Here is a 16777-nt window from a genome sequence, read left to right as displayed (position 1 = left end):
TTGAATCGATGACGTCGATTGTTTTCTTCTTCTTGTGATATATTTTATGCGTTGACAAACAACGACATGGCTCATTACCGCCGCCAAGTGGTACACAGTGTGACTAGGACAGCTACCCCACTATATTACATTAATACAGTGGTTCCCAAACTGGGGCGGTGGCGTTATAACAGGGGGGGCTTGGAGGAGGAGGCTAATGAACTTCCCCACAAGTTTAATGATGACAACTTCCTCATGAGACTTGCATACCTCAGTGACATCTTTCAGAAACTCAATGAACTAAATCTGCAGATTCAGGGCACCAACATTTTCTGGGTGTCTTAAAAAAACTGCAATGAACACAAATGTGACTCTTGTATGTCAGAGGAAAATGGTTGGTGGGATAAAACCTGTGTATGATTTTGAGACAACATATTTACATGGTAGGCTGATTTTTAGTAACAAATTTGAGGTTTCCATGCAAAACAAATAACCAGAATACTATGTGGCAAGGTTGTGTCCCTCACCTTGTCCTAATAGCCTCCCCCTCCTTCCTGTTTGTGGCACACGGGAACAAAAACATTTATTCTTCCTGAAAATAAAAATCTATTATTACTCTAAAAGAAAAATAGTGCATTTGTTACAGGCTACTTTCAGCTATGTGAACAGGTATTTAGGCCCACTGCACCAACAATTCAATAACCTGCAGTGTCCATTTTTATTATAATGAACAAACATCTCACCCACTGCATTGCGTCACTCATTTATGTGTTTTTAGGAGTTTGGCAGGAATAAGCTGTATCAGGCTTTGGCTCCACAGACTTGTTATGGACATTTTAATGCTGGTTTCGGTCTTTCCACAGGGTCTGTTGACAACATGAAAGACAGAATATCACCAGAACCAGAATTGGTTTATTGCCAAGTCTTCTCACACAAGGAATTTGCTTTGATATTTTGGTGCATAACATTAGACATAGTAGGACAAAATAAGAAAGTAAGAAGAAAATCACCCACTGCAAGTCAAGAAATTATTATTTCTGTTTCCATTACTATTAAATAGAAGCATAGAATCATTTAGAATACAGCAAGTGTAGAATGAAAGTGCTGTGCAGTTTTTGCAGGAATATGTGAAATATGTTCATGTATGAAGCAAGAGTTCACGTATGAAGTATAAAAATATGTGCTATGTGCAGAGATAGTAGTCCAAAAGTAAATGTGCTGCATCAAGACAGATGTTTAGACTTTATTTTCACGCAACGTGTAGTGCCTACGGGGATGTACTTTATTTTTAACAGGTGTATTTGTTTTACAGGTTAAAACTGGGGTTATTTCCTATTTGTTTCATTCAGCATGTGTATTTTCTATGCAGTACCTGTCTGTTTAATCAGCACCTTTACGTTTCATGCAGCACCTGTATGTTTATGAAGTCCCTATATGTTTTGCGCAGCACATGTCATTTTCATGCATTACCTGTATATTTTCTCAGCACCTGTGTGTTTAATGCAATACTTGTATGTTTTATAGTCTCTGCATGTTTCATGCAGTACATATATGTTAATGCAGTCCTTGTACGATTCATACATCGCCTGTAGTACTTGTACGTGTCATGCAGTACATATAGGTTTGTGCGTTGACTTAAAAAGTGTAACAATAAAGTAAGTAAGTCATTAAAGTAATAGTAAATCAATGGAACTAACTAACTAACTAAACACCGTGACGTCATGTGTCGGACACGCCCCCTAGAGGGAACGAAAGGGACATGCGCGCGCCTTCTCTTCTTCCGCGGCTCGTGCCTCTCTCTGCTCTATGTTGATAGCGGCTTTTGCTTCCACACGTGTAACCTTTCCTATGTGAATCTCTCTCTCTGGGGCCCGTCTATAAGCTCATCCTGCTCTGTCACAATAGGTAAGTGGACCGTCAGCCGTGTGGCGTTCGCTCTTTTTACAACATGGCGGGGAGCAGAGGTTACGGCTGGAACTTCAGCCGGGTTCGCTCCTGTTAGCATGCTGATGTTAGCTAGCTGGTGCGTCTACTTTTTGTTGTGGTGTTGCTAACGTTAGCTAGCTAGCAACAGTAACTAGCCCGGCTGGTAAACGCAGTTTAACTGTGACCAAATGCACCGGGTTAATTGCGTATGTGCGTTTTTGTGAAGCTGAAATATTCCGTCTTCTCTCCAGGTGTAAAGCCATAGAAACCGACAACCATGGGGGCTTATCTGTCGCAACCGAACACGGCCAAGATCTCTTCTGATGGCGGCAACAGCAAGATGAGCTACGGGTTCTCAGCCATGCAGGGCTGGCGTGTCTCCATGGAGGTGAGGCGGAAAATGAAAGACAGCACGCTGTGTTTCTTTAACGCCACGAAGAGAAAATGTGCCTCAGGTGGTGACGGCGGAATAAAGAGGGACATGAGACTTTTCTCTGTATAGGTTTGTTTTCTGTGGAGCTGGTTGGCGTCCTTCCAGAGTACGTCACACTTTAAACTAGCTTTTCCCCCGAGGATCAGCTGCACTCATGGGTGAAATTCATCATTCATCCGCAGGGTGTTTTTAGCATGCGGAGTTACATTGTAATCGATCCCCCGCAACATTCAAGAGCATGTAATTGGTGTCTGCTGTTTGACTCTTGTGGAGAAAGTACTGTGGCTGACAGCATTTGCAGATCTCGTGTCTTTGTCTCGTTTGCTTCCGTATCGGCCAGCTAGCTGTTCTACACCAGCTCTCAACAGAACAATGGGTAGAATGGGTTACTTAATGCATACATGTGAGTAGTTTAGTCAGCCAAGAAATGGAAGGACTTGTGTGATCATAACTCAAGGCTCATCAGTATCTGGAGAATGGAAACTTTGGTCTCCACTTTTAATTTCTAATCCCACCAAACTGCCGTGTTGTCTGAATGGTAATGTGCATTTTTCTGTTGTCACAGGATGCTCACAATTGTATCCCAGAGTTTGATGAGGAGACAGCCATGTTTTCAGTTTATGATGGACATGGAGGTAACACACACTCACAACACATACAGTCTTCTACTTATATTGTTTTGTAGGATTGTGCTATTTAGATTATTTAAACACTAGCTGAATAGGATTTTGTGACTTAGCGAAATGTTAACCTCATTCTAACATTGACAATGCACAACAATTCCCTTCCCCAAAACAGTTTCACTCAAAGTGCACATTTGACATCACAAACAGCAGCCAGAGACACAACCACTCTTCCCCTTTTTGATCTTTGTTTTACACACCCCACTGAGAACTATGTGTACACATTAAGTACAGTTTATATGACCTGCCATTTCCGTTTAGGTGAAGAGGTGGCGCTGTACTGTTCAAAGTACCTTCCTGACATCATCAAGGAGCAGAAGACCTACAAAGACGGCAAGCTGCAAAAGGTAAAAGGCCACAGGAGCCACAGCATGACCTGTCTTCAACTAGTTTAACAGAGCAGAGAGCCTTATGAATAATGGTGCCCCCCTCAGCTGTGGTGTAGTTACAAATTGGTTTGAATTAGAGAATGTATTGTGAGAGTGTGGTCACCACTTATGTTCCACAGTACTGACTAACACCCTGTGATCAGATCTGCAACATGAATCGCATCAATCTTGAACCCAGTGTTGCGCCATGTCACTTGACTTCTGCTGAAGCACCTTTTTACATGTTGTTTCCAGGCTCTGGAGGATGCCTTCTTGGCCATCGACGGTAGAATAACCAGAGAGGACGTCATTAAGGAGCTGATCCAGATTGCAGGACGGCCCACTGAGGAGCCACCCACTGAAAAGGTGGCAGAGGAGGACGACTGTGAGTACACCCCAAACAGTATGAAAAAAAGAATGGAATAAAACCCAAAGCTATGAGAACACAACAAATACAAGGCATTCTAAAGTGCATGCTTGTGCTCTCCTATTAGATTAAAAACATGATGTCAAATCCTTATAATAATGACAGCTTCTGAATGAGTATGTTTCTTCCCTCATTTCAGTGGAGACAGAGGAGGCAGCTTTGCTCCATGAGGAAGCCACAATGACCATAGAGGAACTGCTGGTGCGCTATGGCCAGAACCGTAACGCTGTCAAGCATGCAGCTGCCATCAGGTAATCTGTCAGAGGACTTTTACTTTCCACTCAAAACTAATGTGAAATGGGGACATAAACTTCCTGGAAATGTTACTTAATGGAAAAAGATGCATCATCAGTGGTGATCTCCTGCAAGTCAACTCATACTGTTTTTAACAGTCCTCCCCCTCTGATTTCTCATCATAACTGTTAGCACATTGCTCTGCACATAAAATGAATGACTTTGATGTACAATGTAAAGCCTCAATCGCCTGTTTCAACAGAAATTTTATCATGTTAAGGAAGTAGATACAGCACTTACTATTTTTGATATTCCAAACTTTGGACAAAGGATGTTTGGACAAGTCTGTATGTTTGAGCATAGTGCAATTAGGATGTGCATACCTCAATAACAAGTCATCATATTCAGTCCACCCAAAATGTCTAACCAGGCTCTATTAACTCAGTGAGTCCAGGTTTCTGGACTGGTTTCTAGGTTTGAAATCCTCATCTGCTTGACTCCTTTTTATTTCCTTTTTGTTTTGTTCTTAGTGCGGCTGCTAAGAAGGCATCCTGCCCGCACCCAGAGGCCTCAGGTGACAAAGCTAAAGGTGAGGAAGGAAAGAAGGAGAGCCTAAATGGAGAGATGGAGGAGGAAAGCAATGGGAAGGTGAAGGAAGTTGAAGGAGCAGCATGTGGGTCTAAGCTGCGAGCCTGTCGGAGAACAGGAGGAGAAGGCAGTGGTGCAGGTACGGAGCTGGGATTCAGGAGAAGTATATTTCTTCTACAAAAACATGACCTTGCTTGACCACGTCTAGGTTAATGTTCTTAAACTAAAGTATTCAAATGAGTATCCTTTGATGTGAAAATAGGAAAAAATTGTCTAAGCAGACTAAATGTCTTTCAAATACAGAAAATTTGTCTTGAACATAAAAACCTTAAAGTGCACTGATCCCAACTGACATTGGGCGATAAGCAGGGTACACCCTGGACTGGTCGCCAGCCAATCACAGGGCCAACACAGAGACAGACAACCATTCAGGCTCACTCCTACAGGCAATTTAGAATCACCAATTAACGTCTTGCACGTCTTTGGACAGTGGGAAGAAGCTGGAGAAAACCCACACAAACACAGGGAGAGAATGCAGACTCCACACAGAAAGGTTTGAGGTTGAAACGGCAAACCTGCCGGTCAGCATACAAGTGTGTGCACATTTGCATATAGAATGGGGAAGTGAGATCCGATTGAGTGGTCACTCAAGATGCATGGGCAGACTCATTCTAATGCTCAGGTTAGAGCTGGAGTACTTAGAGCTGTCCAGTAATGATCGGACCACCCAGACAGCATGTTAAGGTCAGGTATGTCTCCGTGTTTTCACTCTGTTCCTCTTGTCCAACACCTCATGTCCCCTCGTTTCTTCTCTACAGCAGCTGCCTGTGGACAGTCAGGAAGCTCCAATGGAGAAGAAAAGGCCGGCAAAGCCGAAGGAGACGCTGGTCCCTCCTGCTCCTCTTTGTCCTCCAAGGCTGCAGGAGATTCTAAGTCCAGGTTCTTTGATGACAGCGAGGAGTCTGAGGAGGGAGAAGAGGAGGAGGGCAGTGATGAAGAGGTGAAAGCAGGAGACCAAAATAAACCATCCTAATTGGCTGTGAAAGCTCACTCACTCACAAACATTGGAACTTTTTTTTTTTTTAGGATGGTAGTGAAGAGGAAGAGGGTGACAGCAGTGAGTTGGATGAAGAGGAGGATACAGAGGAGGGTGAGGAAGACTCTGAGGATGAAGAGGAGGAGGAGATGTGTCTGCCTGGAATGGATGGCAAGGAGGAGGTGTGTACAAAGGGGATGTCAGTTTGAAACGTATTTAATGCAACAAGTCAACAGTGCCAGGAATCCATACATGCAGTACAGATGGTCTTAATCACATTGGGATCCTTCTCTCTCACACACCGGAGAGACTCCATCTCACACACCGGTTACCCACCAGGTAACACACAGGTACCGTCAGGCTGTGGGAGTACCAACCATTGGTGAAAAAGTATCCCACTTTGAAAATACTGAATAAAAGTTCTGCACTCAAAACCATACTATGGTACAAGTATGTAGGAATTACACCAAAATGTGCTTAAAGTACTCATGTAGCATAAAATGTTCCCTGACATCATCATGTCGTAACAGTGGAGCAGAAGTTCATAGTTACATAATATGGAAGTACTTAAGTAAAGTACACATACTTGAATGAATGTACTTTGTTTACATTCCAGCAGTGATGCTAACCTGGCTTACTGTCTAGTTCCATGTAACTATATTAATGTAATTATTTTAATAATTATTTAGTGTTTTGTTCACTTTTTTTAAGGTTAAAAAATCTCTATCAAGATATGTCATATATTGCAGCACAGCCTAAAATATGTAGGTATTATTTATAAGCCATATTTCCCAGTTCCCAGTAAATTGCATCTTCATAAACTCTGCATAACTTCAACATTTTTTTGTTGAGCTCCTACATTTTTTCATTTAGGAGCACATGTACACATGTTCTACTTGTATTTGGGGAAAACAGTTAGTTCAGAGCCCTGTGTTTGTGTGAGCATGATGATTTCAGTTCTCTCTGCTTCTTAAAGTCGAATGGCTGGTTGGAGGTAAGTTTAACTACTGATAGAAAGTACAACAATAAAGTAACTGTTTAATAGAAGAATAATGTAATCATGAGTGGGAATGATGTTAATTTGCTGGTGAATCAAATTCTCTCAAAGTTGTCAATTTGTCAGTCTTGGCTGATCACACTGCGTTACCTAAATATTTGAAGCTCTTTCCACCGATGACATATGCCACTTTTTGAAGAGACATCTTGTTTTAGATTGTCTGTGTTTAAAGTTGGAATTAGCCGTATTGGGAGCATTGTATGCCACATTTTGCAGCCATGAAGCCTGCAGTATGTTGGGTGGTCAAATTTAAGGATTTTCAATGACTTTGTAAGTGGAAGAAGCTTTGGTCACTATTCTTTTCTCTGCAGAATTGGATTTGTTTATGTCAGACATGGGGTGAAATAACCTGGGAGATTCACAAAGCTTTCAGTCATTGTTAAGCTTCTATGGAAAGATGGGTTGGTGTTGTAAGGTTGGTGGAAACATAATGGAGGTTTTAACAGTGTGCCACATCTCCCCTGCTCATGGATTTGCAGCCTGGCTCAGACAGCGGCACCACAGCTGTCGTGGCTCTGATCCGAGGAAAACAGCTGATCGTGGCCAACGCTGGAGACTCCCGCTGCGTGGTGTCTGAGCGCGGTAGGTCCAAAACTCTTCCCACAGTTAACTGATGCCTGATAGTTGTGTTACTGGGCAACAGTCAGTCAAGGTGTTTGGATGGTTGCCACTTCCAATGTGCATTTGTAGATCTTTTATTGAATAGCTTTTTTCGCTGTAGGCAAAGCCATCGACATGTCGTACGACCACAAGCCAGAAGACGAGGTGGAACTAGCTCGCATCAAAAACGCTGGAGGCAAAGTGACCATGGATGGACGAGTGAACGGCGGACTGAACCTCTCCAGAGCTATAGGTACGGCTGGCGTTGTGTGTGACTTTTAGATTAGTCCAGTAGAATTAAATTCAGTTATGGCTGTTAGTCAGTCATGTTTGCACGCTCCTCCTCTCAGAAGTATTCTCTCTTAAGCTTGTTAACGTGGACTGTGACTCTCAGGTGACCACTTCTATAAGAGGAACAAGACTCTGCCTCCAGAGGAGCAGATGATTTCTGCAAAGCCGGATGTCAAAGTTCTGACACTCAACGAGGACCACGACTTCATGGTCATTGCCTGCGACGGCATCTGGTGAGTTTGGGTGGCCACTGGTGGGGATGCATAGTGCTGACTTTTTCAGTCCAGATACTGTAACCTGGATGTTTGGTATCGGCTGATACGGAGCACTGATACCAGTGGTATACCATAATACCACTGTTTGATTGATAAGCTGTATGCCTCACTGTGTGGAAGAGACTGGGACCGTTGTTTTGTCCCTAAGGCAACATCAGGCTTGACTAAAACATTCCTTTCCTAACTTTGTATAAAATGTAAGAAATAAATGCACAGACATAAATTTGATGAATTTATTTATTATTGAAATAAAAAATGTGCACCAACAACTACAGTTCAAACTTTTTAACTGCAGCATCAAATCTGTCAGGAACTTAAATTCAATACAACTGCATTAAATCTAAAAAGTAAGGCACATGATAAATTAAATCACAATTCACACAAGTAGTATTAAAATGTAACTAACATTGTTTAGGTGAGTTCTTGTGCTGCTTTTGTGTGTTCTTTTGTTTAAGCCATGTGTTTTTGTAACTGTGGATCCCATCTGGTTCTGTTCACAGGTGCTTAGATTCATTGGTGGCCATATATTTGGTAGTAGGATTGCAACAAAGGATTATTTTCTGAATCTATTAGTTGTTCTATAAAATTCCAGAAAATAATGAAAAGTGACAATTAGGGTCTTCAAATGTCTTGTTTTGTCCACAACCCAAAGACATTCAGTTGTTTGTCATAGAGGAGTAAAGAAATCAGAAAAGACATCATTTAAGCTTTTTTTTTGTTTTTTTACTCAGACCAATTAATCAATTATAAAAATAGTTTGATTAGTTTAATAGCTGACAGCAATTCAATTAATTGTTACTGATCTTGCTGCTAGTTGCAAATAGAGGACCTTCTGTCTGGCGGCCAAGTGTAGCCGAGGAGGTTCTGACTGCTGGCGGGCCGTCCAGCCCTCTATGCTAACTAGCCAACACAAAGGCCTAGTTTGACAAGCTCCTAACTAAACAGGCAAGATTTGTGTCAGAACAAGCCACTAAATCAGGAAAAGGATCACGTTCAGGCATGATTGTTTAAAGTACAGTAAACTAATCCAGAGGAGTATGGAGGTGTTGGCGTTCAGAGGTCTGTGCATCTACTGGTGCGCTGCTGACACGTTATAAAGAATGTGCATTAAGATGTAATGTGATTAGTTATTCATTAGGATTCATGACTCCTTCAGGGACAAAACCCACACTCATACTGCGTACTGGGACGAGTGCATCTGTAGATTTAAAAATGAAAGAATTTGTTTGAAAGTGGTCATTTCCTTTTGATTCGTCATCCACCTGTTGATAAGCCCTGTTTCCAAATGCAATATGTGCAGGAACGTGTTAAGCAGTCAGGAGGTGGTGGACTTCATCACTGAGAGGATCAAACCAGATGAGAGTGGCCAAGTCAGACCCCTCTCATCCATCGTGGAAGAGGTGAGAGAGCTCCCATTACACACTGACCACTTGTACATGAATCTGTAACCAAATGGACAGTTTGAATGGACTCTTAGATTGGATTTTTATATCTAGTTTATAGCATTTGATTTCCAAACATTGTGAAAAAACTGAGAATTTGTTCATGCACCTTTAATTTCAAACCCCATATGCCCTCCTGACAGCTGTTAGACCACTGTTTGGCCCCTGACACATCTGGAGATGGGACAGGATGTGACAACATGACCTGTGTAATCATCACCCTTCGGCCACACCCGTCCCCTGCTAACTCAGGCGACACAAAGAAGAGGAAGCTCCAGGAGGAGGCAGAAGGGACCAAGCCGGAGGAGAACGGAAACGACAGCAAAAAGGCTAAAAGTGACTAAGGGCAAAGAGAAACTGTCCCAGAGTGAGCAGCAGGTCCCAGGCTACCCAACACACCAGAGACTCATTCTGTTCAAACTTAAATCCTGACCTCACAAACATCACTTCACCCTAAAGCAGAAATTACAAATGCTATATGTACGCTCAAAGATCGGTTGGGCTGAGATCATCAGTGTAGTTTTTGTCCTCTGTTTAAGGTGGATTCTCACCGTAACACCCCTTCCAGTTGTTTGCTTTGTTCACTCTCGCTGGAAAGAAGCTGGACACGCTTTTACTTCTTAAATTCAGAAGAGGCAGATTCGCCATCACTGGCATGCCTGAATAGCACATCATTTTCCATGAATTTGTAACTAGAAGGAAGATGCAGGACGAACCCATCTACAGGGATTAGTGTGTATTTCTAAACATGTCGAAGATTTCTCACCGTCTCTGCAGACGCGCTGCGCTCTGTTATTGTTAAACTCTTTTCCCACACAGTTTGTTTAAGTGGAGGTTTGAGGAGAACTCTTGTAGTGACCGCGGCTGATTGCTGTTCACTCTGGGTTTGCAGTATAAAGTGTGCACGTTACTTTTCCATTATGAAATCGCACAACACCTTCTGTGTGTTGTGCCTCAATTAGCCGTCATTGTACCACAAGTAAGTGCCATACAAATCATGAATTCCTTTCAGAAGCACCATTATACTTCCTCAAATTAAACAAACCTGCAGAAGGGACCCAAAATGGCGCTAAATAGACTGGCTTTAGGTAAATGGTACAAAAACGGAACAAATGAGAGGGTATAGGTGTCCTTAAAAGCCCAAAGTGATAATTGACGATGCGGTGAGACTGAGCGTGCAGGTCGAGTGTTACACTGAATGTGTTGGTATGTTGTTTCAGGTTCCTCTCTGAAACCCCCCCCCCCCCCCCCCAAGTTTTTTCAGTTTGTTCAAGTCAGAGTTAGGCTCCAGCAAGACAACTGAAGGATTTTGGGAACTGGTCCAGCTGCTCTCATTTCCCCTGATATTTTTTATTTTTCCCATTTGCACTCATTCAGAAGTGAGAATACATTTTTTCAGTCTTGACGGTCACATGGCAAAAGCCCAATCGTCCGCAGTACATCACCATCATCTTGCCTTTTTTTCATTCCTGCTTTGTATCTTGATCAAAATGTAAATTTCCAGATGGGAGAAGAGATGCCAGGCTTTTGGAAGCTAGCGTACGTTTCATCTGTGCGATCTGATAGCAGGGAAACGGATACAAACATTAAGGGCGACGAGCCTTTTCTGTCCATCTGTCCATGCAGAGAGAGGTGGTGACTGAAGCCCTGGACCGGCTCGTCTCCAGGCCTTCAGCCCATTCCCATTCGTCTGTCCCCTGTTTCCATTGTAACACCTTTTTTTTTAAGATCACCTCTAGAACATGTGTTTTAAGTAAAAAGTATTTCCACTCAAATGTTAATTTCATTTGAGACCATTTGATTTTTCTGGCGGTTTTTAACTCTGAAAACGCCCCAACGCTGGACCGGAGACGATGCACAAGGTTATCTTTTTTTGAGTGGAAATACAATTCGAAGTTCAGAGCACCAAGACAGTGTAGCTGTTTAGAAGATCTTTTTTCTTTATTTGCAGAAGCCTCATTTCAACCATATTGTGTGACTGTTTGTTTCTAGTGTACTATCTCGTCACCATCCCCTTTTTTCTGTACATAGTTTTTTCAATACTTGTAATTGAAGAAAAAGAAAATGCTTTTTCTTTGTAATTGTGAGTCAATGTGACATTTTTGGTGCATACTCTTTTGACACCAGTATGTAAGTACATACAAATACATTTTTTTAAATAATGAGACAACTGTATGCCTGTTTCTTTAATAATGACTAGTTGATGCATCAACTTTTAAATCTGAGGTGCCTGAATAGAGAAACACAACATCAGGCATGATTAGCACTACTGACAATATCGGTGTTAGTATCCTGTACATAAACAGAGCTATTTGGTATCATTTGGGATTCATCAGTATTTTGGTTGTTACTGAACGTCTGTGTGGACGCTTAACTAGTTTAAGTGTTAAGTTGAATGAAATGGATGGATGTCTGCAAAACTCAAAGAAATGAATATATTTTTCAATGGCTCTCTACGTAATGTGGAATGAGTTGTCACATCTCAAAGCCACAAAATGCAGCAATTCAAACCGTTTTGGAGTTCTTCCCCTCTTGCAGCAGAGACTAATGACTCATCTGTCTGTCCAGTACAACAAATCTCCCAAACTGCTATTTTTTTAACCAAAAGAAGCTGAAATGTTCATGTCGACATCAAAATCAAAATATATGCTGGGGCTGATGGGAATGTATTTGGTCATAAATCAACAGATAAAATACAGATTTTGAACCAATGGTGTTACATTTCATTCTTAGATGTCGGTTTATGTGTGAACTAAATATCATGACAATTTGTCCCATATTTCTCAAAATATTTCACTCAAAAGCTTTGACTATTGTGTGTAGCAGTGCCGCCTACAGAGCAGCATAGAGAAACTGTTCAGATGGTACAGACGGTCCTGCAGGTGGCAGTAAAGACATTTGAGCCAGTTCCACTGATCGTTGCATGTTTCATGATCCCTAAAGCAGGAAGAGGTAACCATGTGCCACAAAGGGCAAAGAGTGTGGAGGGTTTCAGCCCAAGCAGAGAGTAAAGCTGCTGATTACACTGAATCACTCTTGAATCAGTGAGGACTCCCTGAACAGTAACCTCACTTCAATCAAATAAAAACCCAAAGACTGTTTGCCCTCCACGGCGCCTGATCACAGTCCTCCTCATGAAGGCGCAGTGGGTATGTTAAACTTTGAATCTCCATAGAAACAGCAAGGCAAAAGAGGACAGACTTTGGTTCCCATCAGCCTCGGGGCCTCTCTGTCCTGCCCTGCCATTGGCTGCTGCTCCACAGTCCTGGTGCTCTGCTCCCAAAGGATCACTGTTACTGCAGGAACAATAGAAAGCAAGAGAGGAAACACACCCTGTCCTTGGAATCTAAAAATGTCATCACACACATTTTATCCTCGTCTTTAACAGGAAGGATGTTTTTTTGTTCTTGTCCGTAGATTAGCTGCTTCACTGGTGTGTGTGTGTGTGTTGCTATAGAGCGTGTGTCCAAAGTTTGTTAGTCTGTGTGTGGGAATGGGACACTTTTGTCCTTGGACGTACAATGAATATGATTAAAAATAGACTAGACTACTATCCCAAAAGCAAGAAGGAGTCATGCTGCAGCTCTTCAAGAGTCAATGCGTACACGACTCACCGCTGCTCGAACGGTTTTCTTGGAAGGCATGTTGGCTACACTAAGGCCACTATAGGTAGCTGTTCCAGGCTGATTTTTCATCGCAGTAAATGTAAATATGTTTCTAAAAGGCTACTACTGTGGAGCTCAATGGCAGCCTTGTCCAGCTGTGTGTGTTGGGGGAGTTGCTTCTGTCTCCAGACTCTTAAACTTGACTGATGGCTGTGGAAGAGAACCACAGGAGTCCAACTAAACCTGCAATTGTACATAAAAAAACTGTGTGTGTGTGTGTGTGTGTGTGTGTGTGTGTGTCGTCTCGTCTCGCCAACAGGTCTTATATAGAAAGCTGGACCACAATAGCAGGTTGTAGTCAGACATTGAAAGTATTCATCAAGATCTTGCCTCTAAAACTGCATTGGCCTTGTTGCCCTCACATTGCATAAAGTGTAGCAATGTTGCAACACATACACCTACACACACATACACACACACATTCCAGCAGTCACTGTGAAAATATTTATTTAATATTTTTCAGTCTAGTCTGCATTATTCTTACCAATGTAGTTTTTTTCAGGAGCTAGAAAAAGTTATGCTATATGATGATTATACAGTAGTGTAAAGTACATTTACTCAAGTACTGTACTTGAGTTCAGTTTTGAGGTACTTGTGCTTTAGTCTTTTCTTTTCAAGCCACGTTTAACATCCACCCCACTACATTTCATTGAGATTTATGTTTGCTCTTTACTGAGCTACATTTATTTGGGAGCTTTAGTTGCTTCACAAATGAAGACAATGTTTTGTTATAAATAAAGTATAATACTAGCCAGCAACTGTAGGTCAGACAAAACTTTTTTTAAAAAGTATAGTGAAGATGTTGCTTTGGGATCTGAGGAGTTGTTCAGAATTCTTCAGAATAGGAATAGAAACAGAAATCCTGCTTTTGCCCTAATGTATGAGTAATAATAATCTATATAAAATATATGATAGTACAACAGTTACAGGGAACATTTTTCTACAGTTTTTCACTTTTCCAGATTAGACTTACTTTTACTCAAGTAATACATTTAATAAAGGACTTTTACTTGTATTTACTAGTATTTCTACGGTGGATCAAAGTAAAGCTAAAATAGCATGATCTTATATGAGGTTTAATTATTGTAACAGTTTGCATTGTCCCTACAATGGATGCTGTAAAAGAGGAAATATTTGATGATTTATATTTTCATGTTATGTCGTGTTATTTTCTTTACCCTCGAATGAACTTCATACATAATCACACACGTGTGTGCTTCTACCACACTTCACTACTTCCCAAACTCAGCACTAATCAGTATTAATACATAAACACTCATAGCTCTTATAACAATGTTTCCAGCTGCAGCAGACAGCTGTTTCCAGTGAAAAAGCTATAGAAACCCACTGTACCTTAGCACCAAGAAATAAAAAGACACCGTCAGCGACTGAATAATGAATCCTCCATCCAAAAACAGAGCAAGGAGAGAATACATTTCATCAGCTGGACACAAACACGACTTCAAATGATGGCTAGTGTTGCTACATGTTGCTGAATGTGTAAATAAGCCTGATACAGCTAGCATGTTAGCTGTATCAGGCTTATAAGGTGGTGTAATGTGTTTAGAGACTGTTGTGTTGTCCCCAAGTGGAAAAAGACTGTGATGGTTAACCACCACAGCTACATTTCTAAAGACTCACCTTTCAACCTAATCTGAGGCCTCAGTTTAAAGCTCTAAAATTCAAACTGGTCCTCACAACACACACACACACACACACACACACAATTACACAATTGATATAGTAAGATGTCACAGTCAGCTGTTCCATTGCTTTCAGGATGTACCAACATGTCAGTTCCAGACACATCCTCTGTGTGTGTGTGTGTGTGTGTGTGTGTGTGAGTGTGTGTGTGTGTGCGTGTGTGTGATTCATCAGCATCAAGTGAAGCATGTTGAATAAACTGCTGATAGCCGTAGAAAAACAGGAAAACTCCCCATATCCTTTCTTCTTTTCCTATCTTCCCTTTCACCCCTCATGCCCCTCTTCCCAGTTTTCTTCTCCACCCACTGTCACTTCCTGTCACCTCTTCGCTCCACTTCCCCTCTCTTTCTTTCCTCCATTCTTACTTCTGAAATGTTCTTTATTTTTCTTTCTGCATCCTTGTCAAGAAGATGTATTAACCAGGGTGGAGCTGGTTAACACACCAGTTAATAGTGTGCATCAGATGTAACATTCAGACTACAGACAATACTTCAGTCATGGACTTTTTTCAAACATAAAAAGCACAAGAGCTTCAGACTGCAACAAACAATCAAAAGAGGGGCCAACTCTTCACTGATGGAAAGTACTCCACCACATTCATTTGATAGCTGTAGTTACTTGTTACTCTGAAGGTTTAGTGTGATAATACAAAAGATAATCAACAGATAAGTTATGATGTATTATTGTGATAAAGATAAGGCTTTATTGATGCCTTCATGAAATTCACAAGTTATCCAGCAACATATAAAGTACAAAAAATGAGCCCCAAGTTCACCAGCTGCAACATTAAAGTACTTTGTAAGTATTTCTACATCATGGTATTGCTACTTTTACTTAAGTAAAAGATCTGATTACTTTTTCCACTGCAAATAGCAAACACAATGACAGCATCAGCAATAGCTATAAATATCCTTACAACAAGATCAATGATGTGTCACATAAACTGTATATGCAAGTACACAAGTGTACATACTAAGTGAGTACGAAGTCTGTGGGTGCAAATATGTGCCAAATACAAACAGTAAGCCAGTGACGTCAGGGTTCATCAGGACAGCACATTCCAAGACCTGAAACACAGATGCAGTTGATCATTCACAAACACACCTGCACACACACACACACACACACACACACACACACACACACACACACACAAGCAACTGATTCCCCCATATCAGGACATCAGTACACAGTGGGCACACACATCACACAAGCATGCATGCTGGAACTGATTCCCACATATCAGGACATCACACACACACGCACACACACACACAGACAGACACACAGGGTGCGGTCAGAGATAAGATAGAAGTGGAAACAAGCAGCTGTCTGATCAGCGGACATACTGCTGCTCTGACATCACCTTACATTTATTTACTCTCTCGTTCCTTCATTCTCTCTCTGCCACATATTCACCTCCTTTCTGCTATTCACCATATTTGCCCTTTTCCCCACACAAACGTTTTGATTTCCTTTTTCTAGTTCAAACACCTGTTCTTGTTTTAACAGTACAGCATACAGTGATCCCTCCTCTCCCTCCTCCTGGTATGTCGAGCTGCAGTGCTGAGACGTTCTGTTTAAAGGCTAAATGTGCCTCCTCCATGCTGGAAGAAACAAATGTTCACTTCTTTCTATCTCTTTATGGTATTTTCAGACTTTCTTATTATTTTGACACATAATCCTGCCGTGGCTTTTGTCTTTTTTGTCATTTCGGGCTGCAGCCCCTAAAAATAAACTTTCTCTTCATAACGTTAGCGGTAGTTTAACCTATAATGACGACTGGAGGAGAACGCTACTTTAAAGATAAATGCGGTAAATATCCTAAATGTACACGTTCAGGAGTTAACACATCAGTATGTTTAATATAACACATCAGTGTGCATGCTACTGGGCTGGTTGAAGCTTTAAGTATAACACGACCTAATCTGAACTCTGTGTGAGCGTCCACACTGAGGACATTTAGTGTCCAATGCAGAGAGAGAGAGAGAGAGAGAGAGAGAGCCCTTCCTGCTACAGTTAAAGGTCATACGTTCAACAAGAGCTTTGGCCAAAGTGGAACATGTTCT

At 41.5% G+C, this 16777-nt stretch overlaps 1 protein-coding gene across 2 annotated transcripts; it reads left to right on the top strand.

The window, feature by feature from the left end:
* Nucleotides 1-1757: 1757 nt before the first annotated feature.
* ppm1g (protein phosphatase, Mg2+/Mn2+ dependent, 1G) lies at nt 1758-11501 on the top strand. 2 transcript variants are annotated; one of them, XM_070830960.1, is made up of 14 exons: nt 1758-1884; nt 2157-2293; nt 2904-2973; nt 3283-3368; nt 3645-3774; nt 3956-4067; nt 4581-4777; nt 5460-5638; nt 5725-5856; nt 7211-7313; nt 7453-7584; nt 7726-7855; nt 9198-9297; nt 9483-11501. In XM_070830960.1, the coding sequence occupies exons 2-14, from the start codon at nt 2183-2185 to the stop codon at nt 9681-9683; spliced, it is 1683 nt and encodes a 560-aa protein (XP_070687061.1). In that variant the 5' UTR covers nt 1758-1884; nt 2157-2182; the 3' UTR covers nt 9684-11501. The 2 variants fall into 2 exon arrangements, with proteins under 2 accessions (XP_070687061.1, XP_070687052.1); XM_070830951.1 differs by having other exon boundaries at nt 5457-5638.
* The last annotated feature ends 5276 nt before the right edge of the window (nt 11502-16777 follow it).

The sequence above is a fragment of the Pempheris klunzingeri genome, chromosome 1 (genome assembly GCF_042242105.1).
Source record: "Pempheris klunzingeri isolate RE-2024b chromosome 1, fPemKlu1.hap1, whole genome shotgun sequence".
NCBI lineage: Eukaryota > Metazoa > Chordata > Actinopteri > Acropomatiformes > Pempheridae > Pempheris > Pempheris klunzingeri.
The sequence above is the reverse complement of the archived record's forward strand: the minus strand, read 5'-3'. Positions and strand labels throughout refer to the sequence as shown.